The sequence below is a fragment of the Barbatula barbatula genome, assembly GCF_947034865.1.
Source record: "Barbatula barbatula genome assembly, chromosome: 6".
In the NCBI taxonomy this organism is placed as follows: domain Eukaryota; kingdom Metazoa; phylum Chordata; class Actinopteri; order Cypriniformes; family Nemacheilidae; genus Barbatula; species Barbatula barbatula.
Window position 1 is genome coordinate 22,215,320 of NC_136765.1, and position 12,479 is coordinate 22,227,798.

Here is a 12,479-nt window from a genome sequence, read left to right on the forward strand (position 1 = left end):
GTTTCCTACTGTTTCCTGCCAGTCATCTGTTGGTGTCCTGGACGGAGTTTCGAGATAACCTCATGGCTCAATGAAATAAACAGAGATGGATCCTGCCCTTGGGTCAAAAACCAATAAACACAGTTATTTCTTTTATAAATCAATTTTGTATGATTACATCGAAATCTTCTGTGAGATTTAATGAACCGCTGCTGCAAGAATCTCCTTATCATCGAGTCTTCATTATCATCATTCATGCATGATAATAATGATTACATTCATTATCATTTTGTGGAATCGGATTAATGAAATTTACATTTAATGTAATGTAATTGCATAAAACATGGCCAGTTCTCATTTCTCCCCAAAAAGAAAATAAATAAAATGTGCATAATGAAAACAAAGCCTGTTTTGGGGCAGAATTACTGTACATCTAAGAAATTATGTGACACGTTTATACATCATTTTAACTCATCAAAATAAAGCAATTTCAACTTTGAAACAAATTTGACACGGTAAAACTTAAACTAAAAAGGGTATAATAAATAATCATATGATTTAAGTTAAATTGGCATAAATGAATGGCACTACAAAATTATATACAAATACTTTCAATGGAATATTACACTACATAAACGAAAAATCTATGCAAAATATTTACTTACATTTTGGGGTTCAATACGACCCGATCGTATTTTGATTTTATGAGATTATTAGTAGCCCATTTATTCTTCAGAGGCTGGGCTGTCACAATATCGGATTTTCACATTATCGTGGCCCAAATAATTCATATTAAGATATCAGTGAAATGAATGATGATGATAATAATAATGATGATTATGCCATCAGTCACATTCTTTTTAATTGAGTTCATTTTTTGTTAACTGGGGCCGGTTGCATAAACTGCTTAGACTTTAGAAGTCATCTAATAATTTCTTTATATAACTTAGCAGCTAAGTTTACGCAACTGGGCCTTTGTATTGGCCAAAGAATGACATTATAAATACAGTAAGTAGGGAGGCAGAGAATTTGTGGCTTCTAAGGCAAAATGCCAATGGCGTGCAAACCCATCATCTACACTGTTGAAGTGTCAGCCGGATACTGGCACTAAATTATCATATATATTGTGACAACCCTTATCAGCGGTGCCCCATTGAGTCACCCAATTTACAATAAAAAATTGAAATAAATGAAAATAAATGAAGCTCAGGATATGGTCATTAGAGTCGTATTGGTTTATTTCAACTGATGTTTCACATGCAATTACCTACACAGACTGAACAGGATTTCCACAGGTCATGACCACAGTTTCTGCATATGGTTCATTAGATAAGCAGGTATACAACTATATCAAATCTGAAATGGCTGAAAACAGCCGTTTAATGAGATATTAAGACTGCGAAAATGGCATTCTGAATCGATGGACTAGATCAATAGACATTCTGCACACAAACTAGTACATCTTATAAAGTCACTGCACAGGCCAAGGGCAAATAAACGTACATCATGGGAAACACGGAAACAAATCACACCGACACCTTGTGTCTGTACCTCATGAGATAAAAAGCGTTAGGTTAGACCGTTAGCTCTCTATAGAGAAAAAAGCACGTAGAAGCTTTCTGTAAAATTGTAGTTGTTTTTCCTGCGCTCTTAAAAAGTGTGCTACAGAAGATTCATCACAGCGATGCCACAGACATTTCTGGTTCCCCAAACAACCATTTCTTTCTTTTGTGTAATCCAAAGAACCATAAGCCATAAAGGTTCTTCTATGGCATCGTGAATTACCTTTTTCATAGTTTCAAATTAGATCAATACAATCTTAAGCTTAACTGAAATGTATATACATGAAATTCTCACGGATGTATGACAAAGATATGACAATAAAACAAACATCTAACAAACAGAAGTAAAGGTGAGTAATAGCTATGCTGAGATTTGCTCAGACCCCACAGTCTTCTATCAATAGTCAATGATTGCAATATCAACATACTCATCGATTATTCCATTAATTTTGAGAGCTGTATAATATCAATATATATAAACATTTATTTTCATTTTAATTACTAAAATGAATATTTTAATTTAATTAGTTTTACTTCATTTGTGTCTATTTTTATTTTTGAAGTACATGAAAATATACAACTGGACCTACATGAATACTGAAACTGAAAAGCAACCGCAGGGCTGTGTTTATTCCTGACACCTCTTTCAGTTCTTGTCATAATGCGGGACGGACCGCAGAACATTACAGCTCTTGTGACATCTCGTATGAGAGCATGAAGGGTGGTTTCTGCGCCATTAACGTCACCATGACAACTGAGGTTTGCTTGAGTTTCCTCCAAATGAAGCCAAGCCAGATCAAGATTTCTGTCCTGCTTCCCACAGTCCCACAGGACCAGTGTCATGACCATCAGACCCTGTGATGTTGTCTAAACATTCGCATGTTCCTATACTACATATGTCTCCCAAAAACCTCACATTCCCACAAGCACAATGTTGGATTGATCTTCTCTGCTCCAGCTAAGTGATTTTAAATGATAAGTAGTTACTTTCATCAGCCTTCCTGAGAAAATAGAATAATTATTTTTGTGCATGATATAGGGTTGGTCTCTGGCAACCGAACGATTAATACATCACAGTCAATTTTGTAGAATCCGACTGGCCTTGCTCCGATCCACATGTATTTGATGAAGACCATGCATGCCTATACAGATTTCACTGCTTCTTAAAAGAAACAATGACTTTTTTTACTTTTATGGCAACACGCTGACACAGAAGTTGTGTTGACCGACATTCACTTCGCCATATTCCCATTTGAATTCCATGCCCTAAAAATGACCGTCTAATATTGCAAATAACACTGCAAAGCCCTTATCAGATTGTCTGTTTGCACTTTGCAGCAAAATGTCTGAAAGAATTATGACATTATGATGATATTCTTGAGTTGTCTTGTGATAGTTCACCCAAAAATTTAAATTCTGTCATCCTTTACTCACCCTCCTGTCATGTCAAACCTGTGTGATATTCTTTCTTCTGCAGAACACAAATGGAGATATTTTGAAGAATGTTGGTTACTGGCCACCATTCATTGGTTTTGTGTCCATATAATAGAAGTGAATCCTGTTCAGTTACCAACTTTCTTCAAAATATCTTCTTTTGTGTTCTGTGGAATAAAGAAAGAATTTTCCTTTTGGGGTAAACTTTCACTTAGCTTTACATTTTTGCTTTACAATTGAATACAGCAAGGTACGTCTATTACATTGAAGTAATAGTTAAAGAATGTATTTCATTGCGTCTTCTATGTACAACATGCACAAACACAACACGTCACGTTATTTTACAAGTCAGTGCATTCGATATCTTCAAAGACAAAGAAAACAAATATCCACACACCATAAAACAGGCCTATAAATGATATATTTACAGCTACAGTACTGTACTCCACCCGCACACGTCATGTTTGTAGAATCAAAAACATAAACATTTTCTACAGCGATAATCTTTCACATGAAAGAAATTATTCATTACCATCCTGGCAGCCTGCATTTGAAGCCAGAGATGTGTCACTGTTTTACTGTTGTATCAACATACATTAAAGCACAATAAATACTGCTTGTTGATATAATAAATACAAACGGACAGCCAATACATGTGTTTGTTCCGGAACACTTCATGACACGTTCAAAGTGACTGATCGCATGCGACAATGTGCCATTTAACCTTTGACCTCGAAAAGCATAACACCAGCTAAGTAACATGAATGAGCAATGCTGGTGAAATAATAGCTTGAGGTCATATAACTGTTACAGACAGTCCAAAACTAATGAAACAACGCCCTGAAACGCTTCTGAAAGTCGGTCACAGTTTGCAAGGTCCTTGGTCTCCAAACAATTATTGTAGTGGTTGATGGAACATAAGGCATCCATCTGAACTTACAGTTGTGTTTATCTCCCATCACAAACAACCTCAAGGGGTTTCAAATCCCACATCTAGACACCAGAACTTTCTTGGAATGTTAAACAGTCCTGATAAGAACTGTTCCGGATACACAGATCCAATCTCTGTTGTGTCCAGGTTCTCTGTCATCACTAAATCACCTTGTCCTCAACATGTCAAACCATCTGAACTGATTTGTTGAGATGAGCGGTCTCCACAGACACAGAACTGGGTTGCAGCAGCTCGATTTGGCCTGCCGGGGTCTTGGCGATTGACGTTTGGAACAAGGAGTTCCTGGAGGGCATGTAGGAGGTCTTACACAGCGCCCCCCAAATGAAGCGTATAACGGAGGGGCTTAGAAAGATAAACACCCACGGGTCAATGATGGAGTTGACCGAGAGGAAACGCAGTGCTAAAAGATCAGTCCTTTGGCTATCCGAGGACTTGGGGACAGTGGAATTGATGTATACACGGATCTACAAAAAAAGAAAAAAGATCATTCAGAAATAATCACATATATACCACATGGCATAGATTTGAATCTTTTTTATCAATAAAAACCACCTAGAATAACAGATAGTAGATCTGTTAAGACAATACTAGATACTGTTAAGCTAATACTTATAACAGATCATACACTGTCAGCCCAATTTCCTATGTTAAAAGTCTTAGTCAAGTATTTACTTTCCAAAGTCTAAAGTTTATGTTGAAGTGTTTACTTCCTCTTAAGGTCTTTTTTTTCAGAAGTACATCCTATTTTTGGTACGTGCTATTCCAAATGTTGTGTTGTGTTCAAGAAATTGTATTTAAAATCTGCACTTCATATACAAAGTAACAGTAAAGTAACTGTAAAGTTTTTTATCTGTTTATTTGATAAGTGGCCTAAAATGATGCATGTAAATAGGGCTGCCGAAAAATAAGTTTGTGTTTACATATTTACAACATATGTCTGTGTACTGTGCATATTCCTTTAGTATTTTTGGCATATATGTAAATAATTGATTTAATCCAGGCTGTATCTGCAAAGTTATGGTCAAGAAACTTTCTTCTCATGGAAAGATCTGTTGTAAGTAAGAATTACAAAATTCTGATGAAACAAATCATGCATTGCCTTTCACCAGACATTATGTATTCGGTAACTTCCATCATTGAAGGGATCGTTCACCCGAAAATAATTTTTTTGTCACTCTTAATTTTATTATATGTGACTTTCTTTCACAGAACCCTGTCAGGATTGTGAAATTTTTTTCTATTAAATAGGGATGTAACAATATCAAAATCTCACTGTGTCATAATTCCTTGGTAAAAAAGCCCATGGTACGGTATTTATTGCAATATTTAAAATGACAAATGATGCCTTGGAAACTCAAGATAATCTGTCTACATCCGCGTCTTGTCCTATTTGAAGTTAGGTTTAGTTAAGGTTTAAGTCTTGAGTTTTGTTGTGTTCAAATTACTTGTTCTTGTTTTCCCCCTCGAGGGATTTTTGCGTTATGTTTTGTCCTACCAATAAAATGTATTTTGTTGAGAGCTGTCTGCACTTGCGTTCTGTTTAATGTCAGTCCCCTGACACAAAAGACTGTTATGAGCGCTCAAACCAAAACTGAGATATGAGGATGGTGACGTCTTGCTGTGTACATGCAGCAAGTCTGGAAACACTTTAACAAAACAAATAAACAAAAAGAATACAAATCTGATACAACTCAAAATATGGAGAAATGTCATTTGAATGTAACCGTGAGTGCGCATCAAGGATGGTGGATGTAAAATGCAGCAGATACCGCAGATCGTCCTTTTTTCTAAGGAATTCCCAATAACTACGACAAGATGATTATTTAATAATTGTGACAGCACTAGACTGAACCTTTTAGTTCTTCCTTTTGTCTGGACAAAACAAAGTCATATGGTTTGAAACTGTGAATTTGGCGTTGGTGATACCTGAACTACCACTTTAAGTTTCCCTAGTAACATATCATTCACATTCTCTTGTCAGTGGCCTGCTGGGATTGAAAATCCATCCATCCATCCATTTTCTTCCTCTTATCCGGGGCTGGGTCGCGGGGGCAGCAGACTAAGCAGAGATGCCCAGACATCCCTCACCCTAGACACTTCCTCTAGCTCTTCCGGGGGGACACCGAGGCGTTCCCAGGCCAGCCGGGAGACATAGTCCCACCAGCGTGTCCTAGGTCTTCCCCGGGGTCTCCTCCCGATCGGACGGGCCTGGAATACCTTCCGGGGAAGGCGTCCGGTAGGCATCCGGAACAGATGCCCAAGCCACCTCAACTGACCCTCTCGATCCACATCGAGAGGGGTCAGGCTTGAAAATGTTTACTTACAAATGGTGAAATTCAACTGGCCTGTATAAATTAATTTAAACCAGGGTAAGCAACAATAGTGTACAGTGAGCTGCAAACCAGGAGTCATGTATGCTAAACTACTGTGTCTAATAGGGCTGTCACGATTATTAAATAATCGTCTCATCGATGGTTTCAGATCGTCGCAATTATTGCACATCTCTATAGAAGACACTAGCGTGAGACGCATCTGCATATTGCATATTTTAGTGTATATTTTATGGATGCACCGACGTGTACATTTTGGCCGATAACCGATAATTATTTAACATTGGAAGCCGACTACCGATATATCGGCCGATATACAGTATCTAAATATCAATATAAAATTCCCTAAGACTGAAACAAGAGGAAAAAAGTGGACAACTGCTTTTATTTGAAAACATTCACTGCAGAAAACAAGGTAACCATTAGTCCTTTTTTCCCCCCTGAAAATCATGTACTTTACAACAGTTAACGATACTTTGACCATCAAACCTTCATATTCTCTGTTCTTCAAATGATAGAAGTTCTTAAAGAGCAACCCTGAAAAATGTTCCTAATAGCCACAAGTCTAACAGGTCTCAAGGTAGAAAGCAGTCTTATTCAAACAATATACTTTTGTTCTTATAATAAACACATTCGTAAAAAACGTATCTACACACTGTACCTACATCAGCAATGTTTTGCTAATAGCAGTAAGTGAATGATCACGACAGAAAGACAGAACTGTACTGTGAACTATGAGCAGCGTCCAGCTGGAGAAGTTTAACCAGAGGAAAAGATTTATGATTTATCAGCAATAATATATCGGCCTAAACTTTATTATCAGCCGATACCGATAACATAAAAAAATTGCCATTTATTGGCCGATATCGATACGGGTGATAATTGATTATGCATACCTAGTATACATTGTCCATAAAAGATTGGTAATATAACTTAATAAAAACTAAAGCATATACCATAAAAACAACATGCAGTACAATTTAATCTTATTTTAGATAATCTCAGTGTGAAAACCAGTCTACCAAAATGTCATTAGCAAAGAAGTAAAATTTTATTGTAATCTTGCAAGTGAGAAAAAAAAAACAGTCAAATTTCTATGACTGATAGCATTTTAATGGTGGCTTCTTTTCACTCCTGATCAATTTACATAATTATTTGGCGGTTTTAGGCCTATTATTGACACGTAAAAGCCTAAACCTTGAATATATGACGACCCAATGTATTTAAAGTATTTTCAAGGAAAAAAAGTCTTATATTCAGAACACTATGGTCATTGCAAAGCTGAATACAAAATGTATGTGAATTAAATGTCTAAATCAGACAATTTATCGTCATAATAGCAATGATTAATTAGACAATTTCTCATCAGCCAAATTTCATAATCGTGACAGCCCTAATGTCTAATACTTTAATATCATCTCGCTTCTATTTATAGTATGTCTAAATTATTAACATGGGTGCTGTTGTTACAGACCACTGATCTGCAAGCGATGGGTGTAGAATAAGTGTCTGGTGTCAGCACACAGTGTTACCAAATAAAAACAAGAAGTGATAATTATGTCTGGACAAAACCCACACTGCAGCTCTAATACTCATCAGATTATCATGTTAGCGGTTTCATGTCACGTGCCACTATGGTCCTGTGTTTGTTCCACAGTAACACAAGATCTTGGTTAGCTCTGTGCATAATGCATTTGCCATAAGTAATTTCTTATTACGCGTGCCGACTTCTCCAAGACACATCAAAACCTTTTGGATTTTATGACCCTTTTAGACCATTATGACCTTTTTCTAAAAATGTGGTTACTTGGAAACCCTAATATAACCTTGCTTGGTAACATAAGCTTCACATGGGCTGTTCATATTAAATGGAAGCTCCCCTAATCCTCTTGTTTGCTTCTGGAAAACATCTAATGAAACCAACATGGCACGTCATGTTTTTTTGAAGGCCTCAACTCAAGTCACAAAGGACAGATTAGTAAGCAATATTGTCTGCTTTCGATAAGGAATCAAATGCTTTGGCATACGGTAGTTTTAACTTCACATTGTATTTAATAAACAATGCCTATGATATCTTTGGGGAAATATTCAGAAAAATAATTTATCATTTATAAAATGACCTTTTCAGTTACTGCCTGAGACTAAACAGAAACTGGCAACATCTTAACATCAGTAACTATATCACGCCATATTTTTAGTTTTGTCTATTAATATAAAATATCATAAATGCACCATTTAACTGTGAATGAATGTTTGCAGGTTTATAAATATTAAATAGGTATCATTTATTCACCACAACGAGGAACTTTTATGGAAATTACATTTCACAAATACTAAATACTAAAGTCACCACCAATGGCATCACTTTTATACCCAGCAATTTGTCACATTTTATCATTCTTATATGTATATACGCATCTTACCATTAATGGCAGGGAGCAAATGACAAATAGGACTGTCATGAAGACCAGAAGTATGAGATGTTCCACCTCCTCTGCCCATGAAAAGTATCTCCTGTCCCTTTTGCTCCGAGTGCGCACGGATCCTCGGTTGGGTTTGCGCCTCCGGTACATCAGCACCAGGTTATAAACTACGAAACAGTTGCACGCCACTATACAAGTAATGATAAGAAGCATCGCCGTGGCGTAAACGTTGGCGTACGCCCTGTCCTCCTGACCATCAGGATCCACGGCAATAAAACACCACGTCCCGGGACAATACTGGACATATTTCCCAAAGCCCGCAAAAGGCATCAAACAGAAAGTAAACCACACTAAATATATACAAGGGATGGTGATGTATCCGCAGCGCTTGGTGACATGGCTTTCATAAAAGTACGGGTACCCGATGGAGATGCACCTCTCCAGCGCCATGGCGAGGAGGATAGAAAGTGTCGACAGACTGAGGAAAGTCATGGCGAATGCGAAATAATTACACACCGCCCGACTCTCACTCATCCCGACCAATGTGGTGTTGGTAAAATATGCGGTTTGCACCAAGGGGCTGACCAAACACGTCCCCAAAAGATCCGTGACGACCAATGTGGTAACCAAAAGATGGAAGAGCGACTGGCGATGTCGGTTACTCTCTTTCCTCCGGCGGCACTCCAGGAGAACCAATGCGACCAGATTCCCGAGCAGTCCAGCAACAAACATCATGGCACTGATAGCCGGTCCCCCGTTTTGCTCCAATTTGGTTGTGTTGTTGCAGGTTCCGTCAATTCTGTGAGATGGGGCAGTCATCTCTGAAGCGCGCACGAACACCACTAAAAGCTCTCCAAGTTAGGTTTTCTCGAACAACTTTACGTCGGCATAATGAGAGACTACCACACGAAAGGTGTTCCTCTAGCTCAATGGGTAGATCATCGCGTCAGCCGCGTAATTCCAGGAAAACGCACATGTGTAGAGCTTGTGCGCATCGAGTCCAAAGCGTCTGCCGAATGCTTCAATTACTGTTTGTGAAAAGTGCTTTTCATATTCCGTGCGTTGCGCATTAGTCCTTTCTCGTTCCCTTGCACACCACAGTAAAGGCATTGACTTAATCTAAGCATTTTCTCTTCCAGAAAGCAGATCCACACTCGTTGGCTCTCTCGGGCTCTTGGAGAGGCGGTGGGAGAATGCGCTGCGAGCCACGAGTTCCTTCGCTGAATCCGAGAAAAGTTTACTGAAACGTCATTGACTTGACGCCACACCCTCGACACGCACACGCAACATAGAACTTCTTGAAACCTTCACATGTTTTGTTGAGAATGACTTTCCGGTCTATGAGGGATGACATAGCACCCCATGACGTATACGCGTCAAAGCGCAACAATATGTGTTACATTGCTCAAAGCTATTAAAATGATTTTATTCGAAGGATCACACAAGACAAAATGACTAAATTACCAGGTATTATCAGATTATCACGATGAAGAGCTAGAAGGGCAGAATAATAAGATACTTAACCATGTGGTGTAATTATAAAGTCATAAAAATATTTGTGGGTCCCAATTCATTTGGATGTGTTATGTTACTAATTGTGAATATAATACAAATATTTTACATTTATTTTACAAATACGAGATTGGATTTAAAACTAGGTAAAAGCTTTTAAAAACTCAAAGACAAAGACTCGAGAGACACATAGCTGAGACCGTACGGAACCGATCATAACAAGTCTTTACACGTCTGTTTAGCCAGAAGGATTGTTTGCCTCGTTAACTTAACTTGCTCCTGTTTCTCTTTATGCAATGCATGTTTTATGGCACGAGGAACATTACTTTCACAAAATACAATTACAATAGCTATTTTCTCATTGTTAACATTGGTTCATTTGATGATAATTGGATATCATCTAGAAATCTAAAATCACGTCCACATATTAATACTTTTAAAAACCTTTTAAAGTCAACTTTGAATGAACAGTGTAATTGCTTTTAACTAGGTGCCTTTAAATTGTATGTCTGTATTTGTTTACATCAACTATAATGTCTTGCTTGTGTTTTAGTATGTATACTGTATGTATAGAGACTTGCGGTGTAGTATGTAATCTATGTAATCTTGCTTTTTTGTCTTTAAACTTTCTGGCCGCCTGTCTTGGCCAGGACTCCCTGTGAGAAGAGTTTTTGTAACTCAATGGGACCTTTACTGGTTAAATAAAGGTTAAATAAAATAAAATAAAAAACAAATTCCCTATTGTTCCATATGTGTTATGATTATTTTTGCTTTCTTCCTTAATACGTAGCAACACACATTTCCGTGTAATTTTCTTCGGTTAAATAATGTTTGTCAAGACACAAGTTGTTTCTCGGGGGAAATCTTGATGATAACTCATCATTTGTCAATTTCCGGCCCTTTATTTCACGACATTTGCTTCACTCCTGCGCCCTCTAGAGGTTAAACAAAGAGCTACTTCGTCAACTAAACAAGGTTGCGACTTTGTACTGTCATTCTTGTTAATGCTTAAATAGAGTAAATTATTAAATTAATATTAGTTTAAAGCAAATTTGCCCTAAAAGCAGTCCTCTTTCTTTGAGGTTTAAACGTGAGTTGAAAATGTACTTTGAGTCTGTTGAGTTCTCTAAAAACTTAAAAGCTACAACAAAACAGTGGCAGTCTTTAAGGATTTGGCACTTAATCTGGATTGAAAGACTGAAGGAATTTAGTCTGGATTGAGGGAATCTGGAGGTTGTATTGACAATAATAATGGTTGTTGTTATTGTTTGTTTTTTGTTACAAGCATTTAATAAAAAAATATATATATTACACGCCTGACGTCGTCTGCCATGTTTGAGTTATGTGACCCGTATTGTACTACCAGCGCAAATATATTTTTACTTAGGTGTTGTTAAACACGTATCGTTTGGTTATAATGGAGCATATTGATACACTTAAAAATAGCATATCTCAGTCTAAAGGCATTTCTGATTTTGTTAAATTTTAAAAGTAACGCTCCGCAGCTCCCGTGGCATCATGGCATACAAAAGTCCATCACGGCTTTGTCCGAAATACCCTCATTCACTACCCCCTACATTAGTTCACTAATATAGTCCACATTAAGGAGCGGGTAAAACCGAGTGAGTCAATTCAGACACGTGGTGCACTGGAAACGCTGGCGCCATCTTCTGTCGAGACGCGGAAATTCATCAGCGCGAGCATCAGGGGATAGATGGCTAGCAGCTAGCCTTGAATGTACATCGGTTGGACACTCGTTCTTATGATGCATTGTGGGATTGAATGAGTGCACTTAATAATGTCCACTATGAGGCTGCGTTCAAGTACCCCCACGTGCGGTCTTTGCACTTGACCACTTGACTACTTTCATTACGTATTTCCCGTTTTTGGCCCAAGTGTTCTAGTGAGTGTGAGGATCCCAAGTGAGCATGTAGTATTTCTAACACGCTTAGCAAGTGCAAACATATAACGTAAATTAATGTGGTGTTTCTTATCATGTGATAAAAAGCTGTTTTACAAAATACATAAGTTTTCACCCATAAAATGTGCAACGCTTCGTTTTACTACAAAATTATATGTATTATTTAAATGTATAGACTCAGATATATTCTTATAGCCCTTTATTTATATCAAAGCACCTGAAGCCAAAAAAGCAAACATAGTATAAATAGATATAACCATAAAAAGTAGTTTTATAATGTACACCGGGAAGCTTTCCGCAACATCTCGCGATACCCGGGCAAAAATATCGCGATATATCCAGATCGTGGTGCATGATGGGATACAC

At 37.6% G+C, this 12,479-nt stretch overlaps 1 protein-coding gene across 1 annotated transcript; it reads right to left on the reverse strand.

Moving 5' to 3' along the window:
• Positions 1-1,202: 1,202 nt before the first annotated feature.
• ptger2a (prostaglandin E receptor 2a (subtype EP2)) lies at positions 1,203-9,924 on the reverse strand. Its single transcript, XM_079458755.1, has 2 exons — positions 8,681-9,924; positions 1,203-4,391 (listed from the first exon to the last, which is right to left on the reverse strand). The coding sequence occupies exons 1-2, from the start codon at positions 9,497-9,499 to the stop codon at positions 4,092-4,094; spliced, it is 1,119 nt and encodes a 372-aa protein (XP_079314881.1). The 5' UTR covers positions 9,500-9,924; the 3' UTR covers positions 1,203-4,091.
• Positions 9,925-12,479: the final 2,555 nt, after the last annotated feature.

What these genes read in the sequence shown, in the direction of transcription:
- ptger2a (XM_079458755.1), bottom strand. Translation starts at nt 9,499, where the DNA reads ATGACTGCCCCATCTCACAGAATTGACGGAACCTGCAACAACACAACC. An exon ending in TTTGCTCCCTGCCATTAATG is followed by an intron (nt 4,392 to 8,680) that starts GTAAGATGCGTA and finishes CTTTTTTTGTAG; the next exon opens with ATCCGTGTATACATCAATTC.